This window comes from Aquarana catesbeiana, linkage group LG07 (genome assembly GCF_042186555.1).
Source record: "Aquarana catesbeiana isolate 2022-GZ linkage group LG07, ASM4218655v1, whole genome shotgun sequence".
Lineage (NCBI taxonomy): Eukaryota > Metazoa > Chordata > Amphibia > Anura > Ranidae > Aquarana > Aquarana catesbeiana.
The window spans coordinates 44,819,335-44,836,205 of record NC_133330.1 but is presented as its reverse complement, the minus strand read 5'-3'; the positions used below and the strand labels follow the sequence as shown (position 1 = coordinate 44,836,205).

The 16,871-nt window shown below is 42.3% G+C and overlaps 1 protein-coding gene across 1 annotated transcript; it reads left to right on the top strand.

Moving 5' to 3' along the window:
• The first annotated feature begins 92 nt into the window (after positions 1-92).
• Positions 93-15,899, top strand: LOC141102862 (pyruvate dehydrogenase E1 component subunit beta, mitochondrial-like). Its single transcript, XM_073591893.1, has 7 exons — positions 93-152; positions 4,269-4,376; positions 7,723-7,785; positions 12,423-12,458; positions 12,536-12,821; positions 12,920-13,031; positions 15,513-15,899. Exons 1-6 carry the CDS (start codon positions 93-95, stop codon positions 12,937-12,939), a joined length of 573 nt encoding a protein of 190 aa, XP_073447994.1. The 3' UTR covers positions 12,940-13,031; positions 15,513-15,899.
• The last annotated feature ends 972 nt before the right edge of the window (positions 15,900-16,871 follow it).

Sequence of the window (16,871 nt, the reverse complement as noted above, 5' to 3'; positions counted from 1 at the left end):
TTCCATGTTTGACTTATAAAATCCAAGTCCTTGTAAGCCCACAGCCTGTGCCACACCAATAAAAAATTCAGTTGGAAGTTGCCCAATTCGCTATGGCAGACCTGTGCCACCTGGGCAGTCAAGGATACCTCGATGCACCGACAAGTCCTATGGTATGGCAATTAGTGCAAGGCACGTGAGGTGAGGAATGAAGAATTGGCTGCTTCAAACTAAAGTGTCCGGCAGGGGCGGATCCAGGGGGGGGCAACGGGGCAATTACACCCCCCGAGAACATACGAGCAGGTGAGCCAGCGGGTGAGCGAGTAATCATGCCGCGGGCCGGCGGCTGGCGTGTGACTGAGGCTGAGCGAGGCAGCGAGCAGGCAGGTGTTGACGCCGCTCCCCTTCTGAATATGTGACTGAAGGGACGTTGCGTCGCGGCCATCTTGGTACTCCCGCACTCGTCCACAGTAAGCCTAGTGTTTGTAAGTCGGCAAGCGGACATCTTTATACACCCACCAGAGTCTTGCTTATCACAGTTATTTTTAACAGTAAACTCAACTTATATTTCACTAAATAAGCTGAGTTTACTGTTAAAAATAACTGTGAAAAGCAAGACTCCGGTGGGTGTATAAAGATGTCTGCTTGCCGACTTCTAACTCTAGTCTTACTGCTGACAAATGAGGGTGTACCAAGATGGCCGCAATGCAACATGCTTTTGCATGCATATTCTGATGAGTTACATGAGGTAATGAGTTACATTATCTCTCACTGCCCGCCCTCACTCTGGGACACGCTGCCACTGGCCAACAGTGGCAAGTGACAATCCGCATCTTGTGGCAGGCATTAGTGGCAAGTGACAATCTGCATCTTGTGGCAGGCAACAGTGGCAAGTGACAATCCGCATCTTGTGGCAGCCAACAGTGGCAAGTGACACGCTGCATCTGGTGGCAGGCGACGGTAGCAAGTGACACGCTCGGGGCTCCCAATGATTCTGCATTATGGTGAGTTGAACGATTTCATTTTACATTACAATGTAATAATATAAATAATGCGCTTCAATCATCCTGACACCACATCAACCATGGTGCTGTGATGATTGAAGCGCCAACACCAGCCATTGCCCTGACAAATTGCCTGCAAAATTATATGGCAGTGCCCCTCCCGAGACTAGGCTCTGGATCCGCCCCTGGTGTCCGGTTTGGAATCTTCATGCCACATGATGTCTTGGTCGGTGGGCGGGGGGTCGCTGGGTAGAGGTGAGATTTCTGGGTCGTCCAGCTGGGAAGGATAAGCGAGAAAACTCCTGGCAAACAAAACAGGAGATAAAATGTTTTATTAATGAAGTTTTTACAAAAGTAAAAAGGTACATTTCTGTAAAGTAATTCTAGATATAAAAAAATGAAGGAATTTATTGTGCCAAAGATACTAAACATTAATGTTTAAAGGACTCTTTCAGACAAATGTGGTATTTCAGAGGCAGATGGAGTTTTGCAGGCATAGAGTCCCCCATGGCTTCATCTCTATTACCACTCTTACTATATAAAAGAAAAAAAGACCAAAAATGTGGGATTGCTTACATTTATCACCTCTGCGGTTTTTATTTTTTACGCTATAAACAAAAAAAGAGCGACAATTTTGAAAAAAAAGCAATATTTTTTACTTTTTGCTATAATAAATATCCCCAAAAAATATATAAAAAAAACATTTTTTTTCCTCAGTTTAGGCCGATACGTATTCTTCTACATATTTTTGGTAAAAAAATAGCAATAAGCGTTTATTGATTGGTAAAAAAAAATAGCAATTGGTAAAAAAAAATAGCAATAAGCGTTTATTGATTGGTTTGCGCAAAAGTTATAGCGTCTACAAAATAGGGGATAGTTTTATGGCATTTTTATTAATATTTTTTTTTTTTACTAGTAATGGCGGTGATCAGCAATTTTTATCGTGACTGCAACATTATGGCGGACACATCGGACACTTTTGGCGCTATTTTGGGACCGTTCACATTTATACAGCGATCAGTGCGATTAAAAATGCATTGATTACTGTGTAAATGTGATTGGCAGTGCAGGGGTTAAGTGTGTCCTAGGGAGTGATTCTAACTGTGGGGGGAGGGGCTATGTGTGACACGACACTGATCACCACTCCCGATTACAGGGAGTGGTGATCAGTGTCAGTGTCACTAGGCAGAACGGGGAAATGCTTTTTTACATGAGCATTTCCCCGTTCTTTCTCTCCGTGAGACGATCGCAGGTATCCCCGTGGACATCAAGTCCGCGGGACCCACGATCACACTCACAGAGCTCGCGGCAGGGTCGCCAACATAACACCAAATTTAAACGGACGTACCTGTAGGCCCATTTGCCTGTCTGTGCCATTCTGCTGACATATATGTACATGCAGTGGTCGGCAAGTGGTTAAAAGGTTAAGTGTTTTTTTTTTTTTTTGTTTTTCACCTTTTGGAACATGTTCCAGTTCCACCCATATTTTGTTTGAAGCTTGTAACTTGTTCCAGCATCTGCTGCCACTTCATAACACCCCCCCCCCCCCCATATACAGCGGGCAGGAGACATCTTTTACAGCCATCTGCTGTCACTGTTTGAAAATAACGTGATCATACAGGGCTCCTCTCGCCCCGCCCGGCTATGTCATTCATTCACAGTGCCCTGTGAATGGAAAACTACAAGTCCCTCTAGCCTTTGTGAATATTCGTATTCTCTAAAAAATAATCCATACACATCTACCTTGTAATGGCATTGTTGGCCATTTGGTTTTTAGGTCCATGAGCAAATATCATTGTAACAGATTCACTAGCAGAGCAAAGATAGCACCCAACTGCCTCTATGGCAGTGATGGCACACCTTGGCACCCCAGATGTTTTAGAACTACATTTACCATGATGCTCACCTACACTGCAGAGTGCATGATCATCATGGGAAATGTAGTTCCAAAACATCTGGGGTGCCAAGGTTCACCATCACTGCTGTATGGGGTCACCCCCTTACTGGCCACACCAATAAGGTGTCACACCATGCTGTTCCCTTGGAGACCACAAAGATCGTGTAGCATATTGGCCACCACAGGAGCAGCTCTGTAGAGTCAGGTAAGTGTTCTATTTATCTAAGGAGCCGCCATCAACAACAGGATCACTAGTCTGACCCGGCCCTAATACTTGACACATACCTTACAATCTTCTTTAGATCTACCAACAACTACATAGTACAAGGGCCTGTCTGATTGGATGCAAACTGACTGGAAAGATTAGGTGGGTCCTCATGTTACATAGTGTTGTTAAATCTAAAGTGGATTGTACAGAGCTTGTATAATCGGATTGTAGAACTCGTGTCAACCGGGGTTCTGTTCAAATGGTACACTTGCTGTTCGAGTGGAAAACACAGCTTTTGACTAGCAAAGGCAAAAAGTGATCTGTTTTGCTTGCAATTCAAACGCACCTCAATAGTACATGCTGCCCAAAATGAAATACAGCGCAATTCAGCTCAAACCCAGCTTCTGAACCGCCATGTGTAACACTCAATCAGTGGGATTTTTGTTGACTTGTGCCTGTTGCATTCCAAATGCAGGAAAACACCTGATGACCTGAGATCTTATCCCTCAGGGTAAGGCTAGGTTCACAATATTGTGATCAGGCATCACATGTGATTCGCACCGCATTGCTGTGCAGATCACATGCGATGTCTATGTGATGCAAAATCGCATAGCATTCACACCAAAATGGTGCAGGACCTTTTTTTTTTTTGGTCCGCACTGGAATCGGATCCCGTGGGTGTCCACACCTATGTGATCTGATTCCTGCACCATTTGTCATTTCGCACTGCGATCTGCGACCCGATTTGGGGGTGTCATTACATTTACACTGACACCCCCAGCGGTTTGTAGATGTCAGTGTGCGATGTGGGAACCGGCACTGAATCGCAGGGTTTCCCACAACACACCAGTGTGAACCGGGACTAATGTGGAAAATTAAAAAGCGGAAAATATATATTTTACTCCAGTTTGAATACATCAGTTATGTATCCTCTGATAGACCCCGACAAGCTGCCATTGGTTCTCCTACAATAGAAACAGCTCCACACAGGAAAGAAGAAAAGTGACAGAAATATGATTTAGCAAATTGACAATTTTCAGCCAATTTTCATGGCTGGAGCTTTGATGTATAATTTTTTTTTTCAATATTTCTTTAATCTTTCAGTACATGTTGTTTTTTTTTCTTTCTTTCTTTGTAAATGTAAATAATTTCTTTAGAAAAAAAAATGATTTTGTTTTAGATCACTGTTCGGGATGCTCTGAACCAGGCTTTGGATGAAGAGCTGGAGAGAGACGAGAGGGTGTTTATGCTAGGAGAGGAAGTTGCACAATACGATGGAGCCTATAAGGTAGAGTACATAGGTGGATTATTTTAGTTTCTGGAAACCAATGAAAGCTGACAAAATTCCAAAAACCATATCTCCGATCATTTCCTCCCCTCCCCCGCGATCACTCATCTCCAACAATTTTTACTTTTATTGATGGCTCTGATCAAGCCTCACTCAGTTGACTTCTTCATTATATAAAATTAATGAAAATTCCAACTAGGTGAGTGAAATCCCATCATGGCAGTATTAGGATTTGGGAACTCTGTTACACGGGCCATTACATCCGAGTCTAAGATGAATAAAACAGAATCAACCCAAAAGTGACACCAAGTTTGATCATTAATATCTATTTTATATGTATAGTAACACACTGCTATCTTTGCGCTGACCTATTTCAGAGGACTTCTATTGTGAAAGCTGAGCCCAAAAAAACAGGCAAAGGTGAAAGGACTAGTCATCACCAGTATTGTCTGTGCTTTCCCTACAGCCAAGCTTTTCCTCATTACATGCTTTATTCTCTGTGTAGATGCAGCTATCTTGTCAAAGGTCCGACGGAACGAATCCGTCGGACAATTCGATCGTGTGTGGGCTTCATCGGACCTTTTCCGTCTAAAAATCTGACGGACCTTAGAAATAGAACAAGTTTCAAATCTTTCCGACGGACTTGATTCCTATCGAAAAATCTGTTCGTCTGTATGCTAGTCCGACGGACCAAAAATGACAAAAGGGCAGCTATTGGCTACTGGCTATGAACTTCCTTATTCTAGTCCGATCGTACGCCATCACAAACGAAACGATCGGACTTTGGTGGGATCGTGTGTAGGCAAGTCTGTTTGGTCGGAACTCCGTCAAAGTCCTTCAGAGTTCAGTCCGACGTGTAGTCCGCTCGTGTGTACGCGGCATTAGAGGTAGGGCCTTGCTTCATCATGTCGGAGCTGCCCACAATGACTGGTGATTGGTGGGAGATTATTCAAGAACCCACAAGAGAGGTGGAGGGAAATACAGCCACAAAATAAGTCAAAGTAAAAAAAAAAAATCCTTGCAAGGCCTCGTGTAAAGCTTTCTTTCTAGCGACAGGAATAGTGAATACAAAAAACAGTATTTCCTGGCACAAGGATCATTAAATTCTGGGTTAAATGACCATTTCATGGCCCCCTGCTCCATATGGAGGAGTGCTTGTGATTCTGGCTTCCCTATTTCTCTCTTTGGATGATTGGTACTTGTTACCATTATGCATTATCGTATCTTTTACAGAGTGTTGTGACTTTTGTTTTTCTATTTGATCCCCTTCTGTTCTATGATCCTTGCCACTGAACATGTCTGGATGTGGTTTTTTGGACGTTTTTATCGTTAAAATAATTTGCAAAAAAGACTAAACAATTCACAATTGTATGATACGCAAGAAGGACCGTAAGTAAACTGAAACACGGGTTGATTTACTAAAACTGGAGAGGTCAAATTTGGATGCGGCTGTGCATGGTAACCAATCCGCTTCTAACTTCAGCTTGTTCAATTAGGCTTTGACAATAAAACCTGAAAGCTGATTACTATGCAGAAATGCACTAGATTTTACACTCTCCAGTTTTAGTAAATCAACCCCATAGTGTCAGAGAAACTGGTCCATGTGCACATCTGTGGCTCCACAATTGGCCACAGAGGAAAGATGGGTAGAATTGTCAGCTGTCAGTCATAGCTGTAAATACCGGTGAGGAGTGTGTAATACTGCAGGACTGAGACCCAGCAGATTGTTCCATGAGTGGTAGTAGTAGTAGTAGTAGTAGTAGTAGTAGTAGTAGTAGTAGTAGTAGTAGTAGTAGTAGTAGTAGTAGTGAGCGATTTCAGGATGAAGACTAGATACAGGGAGGCTGTGAAAGGGCTGCAGTTTGCACTCCTAACAAGGATCCAACAGATTGGCCTGTGTATAACAGAAATCTGCAGAGTGTGGTCTAGGTGAGGGGGGAGCTGTCAATACTCAGGCTCTGATGTTCACTGTCTTAGAGATTAGAAAGTTCAGTCTGTGAGTCCAGAAGCCGTAAATCACAGCTGGCTGCGAATTTTTGCAAAGAGAGATGTCAAGGAAACTATGTGCTGAATCAGCAGCTTGCATTATGACTGTAGAAAGTTACAAAACCTTGATGTACAGCTGAACCAGTTATGGATCAGGGACTGGCCACAAAAAAAGGTTCATTATGGGGAGAGCTGTCAGCCTCAGGAGGCAGAAGGCACTAGATGGTAGCAGTTTAGTCTTCTGTGTACACTGAGTGAAGGTCCAATGGTTTGTCTGTGCCAAGGATGACAAGGGGCAGTGAATGATAGTAATTGTTATAGTAGAACAAGATATAGTACAGATGATATCGCAAAAAGGCTGAAGGCAAAGATAAAGAGCACAAACTTGCAGCTCTCCACATACATGCTATGCAGAGCGGCTTTTTCAGGTAGCTGAGGAATGGGTAGTGGCTGGCAACACATTTCAGAGGAACACACTTCTTTCTCAAGTCTGTGGGGAATAGATGGAGAGATAATATGGGGGGAAAAAAAGGATACCTCATTCTCAAAAGGAAGAGACTATTACACATAAAAACAAAGTCGCATAAAAGGCACTATTGGAAACAAGCCAACAAAGTAGCGGTAAGCTTAATAAAACAACTGTAACCAGATGCAGAGTGTAAATACATTATTTGAAAGGCCTTGAGAGGAATAAACCTATTTTGTCCTTCTTGAATATCATGCAACTGGATTTTCTCATGTGTTGGGCCCTACTGTGGTTTTTTTTTTTTTTTTTTTGTACTTACTTAACCTATCCCAGCCGCAGGTTTATTCTCCTTGGTTTCCCTCCAGACTGACCAATAATCTGCTAGGGACAGTACCATATATATTTTTGTGAACAGTCGTGTCATCACCAAACTTCACTACAAATCTCGTGAGACTAGCAGTCGGAGGAACGGGCAGATTTACTAAAACCGGAGCACTCAGAATCTGGTGCAGCTGTGCATAGAAACCAATCGGCTTCTAATTTCTGCTTGTTCAGTTATTCTTTGACAATAGAACCTGGAAGCTGATTGGTTTCTATGCAGAGCTGCACCAGATTTCGTACTCTACAGTTTTAGTAAATAACCCCACAGTGATGATTTAAAGCTGCAGATATACAGCTATGAGGCTGTGTAGGTACAGAAAGGGCTTTTTTATTATTATTTATTTTCAGAATTAATTTAAGAACTTGGGTAAATCTTTCAAGGCACAATAACATTTCTAGGTGTTCTCTATCAGCACTTTTTGTGTTTAGGCTCAAAAAAAAAAAAAAAAAAAAAAGGTGCTTAGTGTGTTTAGTTGAGAATCCATCAGTAACGTTTCCCCCTCTTTCCTTTAGATCAGTAGGGGACTTTGGAAGAAGTATGGTGACAAACGGATTATGGATACTCCTATATCTGAGGTAATGTGTGGTAAGAAGTATACTGGATAAAGCATTTTTTGCTCAGGTCAGATTCCATCTCTGAGTCCTTCTAAATCCCGGAAGTTGTGCCATGTTCACAGATACAGTGCCTTGAAAAAGTATTCATACCCCTTGAAATTTTCCACATTTTGTCATGTTACAACCAAAAATGTAAATTTTATTGGGATTTTATCTGTTAGACCAACACAAAGTGGCACATAATTGTGAAGTGGAAAGAAAATGATACATTTGTTTTCCAAATCTTTTACAAATATGTGAAAAGTGTGGGGTACATTTGTATTCAGCCCCCCTGAGTCAATACTCTTGTAGAACCTCCTTTCACTGCAATTATAGCTGCAAGTCTTTTTGGGGATGTCTCTACCAGATTTGCACATCTAGAGTAAATTGAGTACTGTCCGTGATACTTTTTTTATTTGCACTAACATACAATTTTTCAGGACAAGCTTTCGGGGTATGTCCCCTTCTTCAAGGTCCAAGCAGTACTGATTCACAAATTTTTAAGCAGAATGTTAAAGAAGAAGAAAAAAAAAAAAGAGAAAACCAAACACATACAAATCAATGGTAATAAAGATAGCAGCAGAGTTAGTGAGATAAGACAGAGGGAGAGCTAGGGGGGGAATGCAGGGGGGATGCTAGTCACAGAGCGGTCATAAAACTTTAGCATAATGTGTAAGGAAACCAATATCTAAATTCAGGCCATTATTCTTCGTGTCAAAAAGAAGTATCATTCTTAGTGCAAACGTTTTCCTTTCCTGGATAGTTCTGAAATTCCCTTTAAGAACTAAGACATTAAGCGCCGGTTCACATTAGAAGCGGCACGACTTGCAGGTCGCCTCACCGAGGTGACCTGCACACGACTGCCGCGGCGACTTGCAAGACGACTTCTGTATAGAAGTCTATGCAAGTCGCCCCCAAAGTAGTACAGGAACCTTTCTTCTAAGTCGGAGCGACTTGCGTCGCTCCGATTAGAATGGTTCCATTGTACAGAACGGGAGGCGACTTGTCAGGCGGCTAGGTCGCCTGACAAGTCGCCCCCGTGTGAACCGGCTCTGAGGTCTTCTATAGTGTGGTCCGATTGTGAGAAATGATGTCCCACAGGTGTGTATAAACTGTCTTCTTTATGTTCTTTGATGGTATGTCTGTGCAAATTCATCCTCGCTTGCAACTTCTGTCCTGTTTCACCAACATAAGATCCTTTGCTGCACTTTTTGCATTGGATGAGGTACACAACATTACTTGAGGTACAGCTGTAAGATCCCATGATATTGAAGGTCCCATATATTTTTTTTTTGAGCCTAAACACAAAAAGTGCTGATAGAGAACACCTAGAAATGTTATTGTGCCTTGAAAGATTTACCCAATATCATGGGCTCTTACAGCTGTACCTCCAGTAATGTTGTGTACCTCATCCAATGCAAAAAGTGCAGCAAAGGATCTTATGTTGGTGAAACAGGACAGAAGTTGCAAGCGAGGATGAATTTGCACAGACATACCATCAAAGAACATAAAGAAGACAGTTTATGCACACCTGTGGGACATCATTTCTCACAATCGGACCACACTATAGAAGACCTCAATGTCTTAGTTCTTAAAGGGTATTTCAGAACTATCCAGGAAAGGAAAACGTTTGAACTAAGAATGATACTTCTTTTTGACACGAAGAATAATGGCCTGAATTTAGATATTGGTTTCCTTACACATTATGCTAAAGTTTTACGACCGCTCTGTGACTAGCATCCCCCCTGCATTCCCCCCTAGCTCTCCCTCTGTCTTATCTCACTAACTCTGCTGCTATCTTTATTACCATTGATTTGTATGTGTTTGGTTTTCTTCTTCTTTAACATTCTGCTTAAAAATTTGTGAATCAGTACTGCTTGGACCTTGAAGAAGGGGACATACCCCGAAAGCTTGTCCTGAAAAATTGTATGTTAGTGCAAATAAAAAAAGTATCACGGACAGTACTCAATTTTCTCTGTCACAATTGCACTAATACGGCTACAATCAAATCACATCTAGAGTGAAATTTTTGCCCATTCTTCTTTGAAAAACAGCTCAAGCTCTATCAGATTGGATGGAAAACGTCTGTAAACAGCAATTTTCAAGTCTTGCCACAGATTCTCAATTGAATTTAGGTCTGGACTTTGACTGGGCCATTCTATTATATGATAATGCTTTCATGTAAACCATTCCATTGTAGCTCTGGCTGTATGTTTAGGGTCGTTGTCCTCCTGGAAAGTGAACCTCTCCCCCCAGTCTCAGGTCTTGTACAGGTCTTCTTCTAACATTGTCTTGTATTTGGCTTTTCTGATTCATGCTCTCATTTTCGGTTTATGGATTGAACAGTACTCAGTGACATGTTCAAAGCTTGGGATATTATTTTTTTATACCTGAACCCTGCCTTTATCTTCTCCACAAGTTTATCCCTGACCTGTTCGGTGTGTTCCTTGGCCTTCATGATGCTGTTTGTTCACTAAGGTTCTCTAACAAACCTCTGAGAGCTTCACAGAACAGCTGTATTTATACTGCTATGTGTAAAGGGCCCCCCCCCACCACCACCACTATGTCATTCCCTTTGCTAAAGTAGAACTTAGTGTCACGGTGATCTATAAATGGAGGACAGGTGATTGCTGGAAAGGTCCATCTATATATAGATCACATGTCATTCTTAGGAGCTGCTGTAGTACGGCTTCTATGAATGGAAGAGCTGAGCCGAAAGGGCGGGTGTAGTCAGGGACTCTTGATGGCATGACAGTCGCAGCATCTTCAGTTCTATTAACCTCCCTGGCGGTATGATTATTTCAGATTTTTGATGCTGAAAGCGGTACAATTGTTTTGCACAGAAATTTGGCGTTTTATATGGTAGGCCTGTAATTCTTAGGAATAATTCATTTAAATCTATCCAAACAAGAGTCTAGTAGACATCCCGGGTATGATAAAGTTTGAAAAATGAAATCAAAAATTATAATATAATAAATAACTATAAATAATTAAAACAAATAATAATATAATAATAATAAAAATTATTCAATAATGTAATCAAATCAAAAACACTGAAATTTGCTCAGCTGCAGAATTATCGCTTTCGTTACTTTTAGTGTTTGATGACGGATTTCCCCACAAATCACTATTGCTCAATTCTGCAAGTGATTCTAATTTATTATCGCTGTTTTCTAGCTGGTCTAAAACCACTTTTGATTTAAATGGACGGTTTTGGTTGCTATGGACAATCTCCAGTTTCCAGGCAGAAAGAACAGTTTTTATAATAATAAATTGTATGCAGGGCACTGGACAGACCACTAGGGACAAAGGGGATGTGTAATTATTTGATACAGTACTGTAATCTGTAATATTACAGTGTACTGTATCTGTACTGTGTGTTTTACTTTTTGAATTTGGCGCCGAACTCCGTCCCCGTGCGTCGCAACGCTCGCAGGGAACGGAGCTCGGCACTGTGAATCGAGCGAGACACGGCGGCTCGCAGATCACAGCTGGGAGACATCGCAGGATCCAGGGGACAAGGTAAGTAACCTCTACAAGGATCCTGCGATGCGATTACGAGTTTGGCTAGGGGTTACCGCTTTTGCTACTGAAAATTCACCCCGAGCCAGACTCGGGAATACCGCCAGGGGGGTTAACACTCGCTGCTCCATGAAGGAGAATTTCAGCTAACAGAGCAGACAGGAGCACAAGGGACACATCCTACTTGATTGCAAGTAATGTCCCTTGTGCTGATTGATTTATTCCCTACTAAACTTGGGCTTTAATGTTTCATTAGTAATTGGTCTTCTCAGGAATCTTCCAGGACAGCATTCCTATATCTCAGTCATTGGTTTCCTTGTTCTTGCTAAATTAGTTTCTCTTATGCCGCGTACACACGAGCGGAACTTTGCGGCAGACTTTGCTCGGCGGACTTTTCGACAGACTTTACGACGGACTTTCTGAATGAACGGACTTGCCTACACACAATCCACCAAAGTCCGTTGAATTCGTACGTGATGACGTACGACCGGACTAAAACAAGGAAGTTCATAGCCAGTAGCCAATAGCTGCCCTAGCGTGGCTTTTTGTCCGTCGAACTAGCATACAGACGAGCGGACTTTTCGACCGGACTCAATTTTGACGGATTGATTTAAAACATGTTTCAAATCTAAGTCCGTCCAACTTTTGAGAAAACAAAGTCCGCTGGAGCCCACACACGATCGAATTGTCTGATGAAATCCCATCCGCCGGGCAAAGTCTGCCGTAAAGTCCGCTCGTGTGTACATGGCATTACTCTGTAGTTCCTTCCACTTGGCATTAATGGAAGATGTTGGCAGAAGGGGCTTTTATCTGCTTTTCTGATAAATTTTCTTGTAGATTGAGGAATCGATCATTAGAAGGCTGTCCTGGAAAACTATTGGAGGAAAGCTTGTTAATTTTACATTTCTTAAAATAAAGTAGAATAACCAAGAGCTGTCTGCGGCAGAAGTCATTTCATACTTCTAGGTAAAACTGTAATTTTGTGCCATCTGCTGAATTAGGGTGTTGGTGTAGCTGGTTTATCAAAAGCTGACAAAAAGTAATGTTCTAATTCTATGTCAGATGTATAAATGTTGACTTTTTTTTTTTTTTGATAGATGGGATTTGCAGGTATCGCTGTTGGTGCTGCTATGGTATGTGTCCATTACAGATCACTGAACTCCATTTGCTTTGGTGCAGATATTTGTATATTAACTCTTTATTCCTACAGGCTGGATTGAGGCCAATATGTGAGTTTATGACATTTAACTTCTCCATGCAAGCCATTGATCAAGTCATTAATTTTGCTGCTATGACCCATTACATGTCAGCTGGGTGCGTCCCTGTTCCAATCGTTTTCCGGGGACCCAACAGAGCATCGGCCGGTGTGGCTGCCCAGCATTCTCAGTGCTTTGCCGCCTGGTATGGGCACTGTGCAGGACTGAAGGTCGTGAGTCCCTGGAATGCCGAAGATGCAAAGGGTCTGCTGAAAGCTTCAATCCGAGATGATAATCCAGGTGAGAAGATTGACAGGGATTCAGGCAGACAAGTACTCCCCTTCATCGATTCGATGAGGTGCTTAAATTGTATTTTTAATTAATTTGTGTTTTTACAGTGGTTTTTTCTGGAGAATGAACTGATGTACGATGTTCCATTCGAACTGTCCGAAGAAGCTCAGTCTAAGGATTTTGTTGTTCCTATTGGTAAAGCAAAGATTGAACGGCCAGGTACACACTTCTTTTTTTCTGGATGTTTTATACCATTTCTGGCCCCATACTTATATAGGAAGTTATCCAGTGTCTGCCACTGAGTTTACAAAACCTTTCCTTAACAGTAGGGTTATAAACTCTGTAACTAATATTTTGTTAATTATTGTACAAATGTACATAAATCCTTAAATGTAGTGGCACGTCTGTCACTCCGGACACTGGCTGTAAAGGGAATGGAGATAAACTGCACCCTTAGGGCTAGTTTACACTTGCTTCAAAACAAGGCGTTGGACAGGCTTTGTTAAAGCTCTCTGAACACCAGTCAAAGCTCCTGTCACAAAATAAAATGAAAAATTGAAAAATTTTACTCCATGTCGCTTTAGTGGTGCTTCAAAGCGTCTGCAAAGCCTCCATAGAAGTCTTTGGCAAAGTTCCCTTTGAGGCACCTGCAGCTTTTGAGAGTCTTTATTAAAATTTAGCTTAGCTTTGGAGAAATTGCAGGTATGACAAATACACACTACACACACACACGAAGCATTATAAAAACATGTTGAAGCGTTGGCCGAATGCTGAAGCAAGTGTAAATGAGCCCTTAAAGAGACTCCTGTCACTATATTTTGCCCTGATTACTAGGCACATGCTTGCAGCCTGTACAGAATATATTCAAAGTAGCGTTCTCTCATAAGAGGCAAATTTTTATTTTTTACACTTGGAGCTAGTTTACAGTTGCTTCATAACAAGGCTTTGGACAGACTTTGTTAAAGCGGGGGTCCACCTAAACCGCCAAAAAAAAAAAATATTAAAAGCCAGCAGCTACAAATACTGCAGCTGCTGACTTTTAATACATGGCCACTTACCTGTCCCAGGGTCCAGCGATGTCGGCAGGGGACGCTGAGAACCCGCTCGGTTCTCGGCAGCTGCCGCCGCCATCCTAGGTGAGGGAATCAGGAAGTGAAGCGTTGCGGCTTCACTTCCCGGTTCCCTACTGCGCATGCGCGAGTCGTGCTGCGCGTCCCAAGTGGTCCCCGCTCTCTCCTGGGAGCTGTGAGATTCCCAGGAGACAGCGCGGAGGGACAGGAAGAGGCATAGACTCCCATGGGAGTCTATGCCGGAAGTGGGTGCAAATACCTGTCTTAGACAGGTATCTGCACCCCCCTCCCCCCTGAAAGGTGCCAAATGTGACACTGGAGGGGGGGAGGGTTCCGAAAAGTGGAAGTTCCATTTTTGTGTGGAACTCCGCTTTAAAGCTCTCTGAACGCCAGTCAAAGCCCCTGTCCCTAAATAAAATGGTTAGCTTACAGTCCTGTTTACACCTTGCATTTGCTTTGACCTAAAAATTATAACCCATGTCGCTTTAGTGGTGCTTCAAACTGTCTTCAAAGCCTCCCTAGAACTCTGACAAAGCTTGTTTGAAGCACCTGCGGCTTTTGAGAGGCTTTAATTCAGCTTCAGAAATTGTGTGTGTGTGTATATTACACACACACACAGCATCTATCAAGCTTCAAAAGAGCATCACGGAAGCTTCACCACGAAGCATTATTATTATTATTATTATACAGGATTTATATAGCGCCAACAGTTTACGTAGAGCTTTACAACTTGAGGGTAGACAGTACAAATACAATACACTTTAATACAGTAGGAATCAGAGCTTACAATCTAAGAAGCATTAAAAGCATGTTGAAGCGGTATGCGCTTTGTGAAGCCAAAGCAAGTGTTAATGGGCCCTTATGCCCCATACACACGATGAGATTATCGGACGAATGATCCGATGAGTTTACTAAAGTCACGAAAATTCTCGCAAGACAGAAATAAAATTCGGAAGTGATGTCATGTGTTGTAATGCATCTGTATTGCATTTTCGAAACGATAGCTGTACTGATTAATCGAAAATCGTACGAAATTTTTTTTCCTGCATGTCCGATAGAATACTATCGGATGAACTGTCCTGATCGGCTCTCGAAAGCTCTGTACTAATGATCCGATTATCGTACGATCGCTTAGAAAGCGGTATTTTCCGTACGATTTTCTGATCGTGTGTACGGGGCATTAGAGTGTTCTAGCCACAGCCTTTATCTGCTCCCTCCCCCAGACCTCTACCTCTTATTCCTGATAGTAGAAAAATCTCACAAGATCAAAAGTGAAAACTGCTGGATAGTAACCCCACTGTCTGTGTGCATTTACAGTCATGGGAGGGATTATCAAAGAGAAGAAAAGGTACCGCTCCCCAGTGCAGTGCATTAGTATGTAGATAAATGTGCCGCCTTTTCTTCTCTTTGATAATGCTCTTACATCTCTGAATGGTGCACTGAAGCCGGCTCCCTTTCCTTCAATCGGCGGGGAGATCGCTGTCTCAGCTTAGACCGCCACTGCAAGTTTCATCTGGATCATTGTGAAGGGGGGAGGTTGCTGGTGGCTTGGAAGTCTAGGCATGAGCAGTGCTAACAAAATAAGAACTGTATACATTGTATGTATCACATGTCTTTGCTGTATCTACAGGCAGTCAGATCACTGTGGTCGCTCACTCTCGTCCTGTGGGTCACTGTATAGAGGCTGCCAATGTGCTGGCAAAGGAAGGGATTGATTGTGAGGTAAGAACGTAACAATATCTGCATAAATGAGCATTTTTATAAGTGTTTATTATAACCAAAAGATTCAGTTCTAAAAACATATACAGTACTGTGCAAAAGTTTAGGCAGGCGTGAAAAACATGCTGTGAAGTGTTACTAAACCCAGGAGCCTGCATTCACTATATCTGGTCTCCCACAGTACACAGAACATGGAAATGTGATTATTTTAGTAAATAGAAACTGCTAAATACCTTTTTTTTTCTTTCAGCAGTTTGAGCTGTCTTGTGATTTCTATCAGTGTCTGGTTAAGGCTTGTAGGAGGAGTTTTCATACTCCCATGACTGTCCTATGAGGCTGCATGACCCCTGACCCTCTGTCTTGATAGTGCTGATTGGCCCTGTGCTGATCACATGCACTCTCCCCAAGAAAAACAAACTCTCTAGCAATACATACCAAACCGAGCATGTGCAGCTTGTCCCCTATCCTCTGTACTATCCAGAGATGGCTTGGGGACTGTGGAAAAAGGGAGGATCAGAGAAGACAGGATCAAACAGCCTTTTTACAGATGGCAAAAGATTAACCCCTTCCACAGTTTGTATATGCAGCAAACCATGTTTGTTATACAGACTGATTTTACTGCTGTGGGTTTAGTAACACTTTAAGAATACTTTCATAAATAGAAGTGTTTATCGTTTCTTATCAATTGACAAAATTGAAAGTAAATGAATGGAAGGGAAATTAAAATCCAGTATTTGGTGTGACCCCCCTTTTGTCTTTAAAATGGCATCAATTCTTCTAGGTACGCATGCAAACAGTGTTTTGTTTTTTTTTTTAAAGTACTCGGCAGGTAGGTTGCTCCAAACAACATGGCCAACTAACCACAGATCTTCTGTGGATGTAGGCTGCCTCAGATCCTTCTGTCTTTTCATGTAATCCCAGACAAACTCCTTGTTCTTCTTTATGGTGAAGACAGTTCCTAATGACATTGGCTGTATGTTTGGGGTTGTTATCCTGCTGCAGAATAAATTTGGGGCCATTCACACACCTCCCTAATGGTATAGCATGATGGATAAGTATCTGACTGTATTTCTCACCATTGATCCTGACCAAATCTCCAACTCCTTTTGCAGAAATGCAGCCCCAAACCTGCAGGAACCTCCACCATGCTTCACTGTTCCCTGCACTCATTATTGTACCGCTCTCCAGCCCTTCCGAACAAACTGCCTCCGGCTACACCCAAATATTTCACATTTTGACTCATCATATTGGAGAAGTGACCACTGAGGCC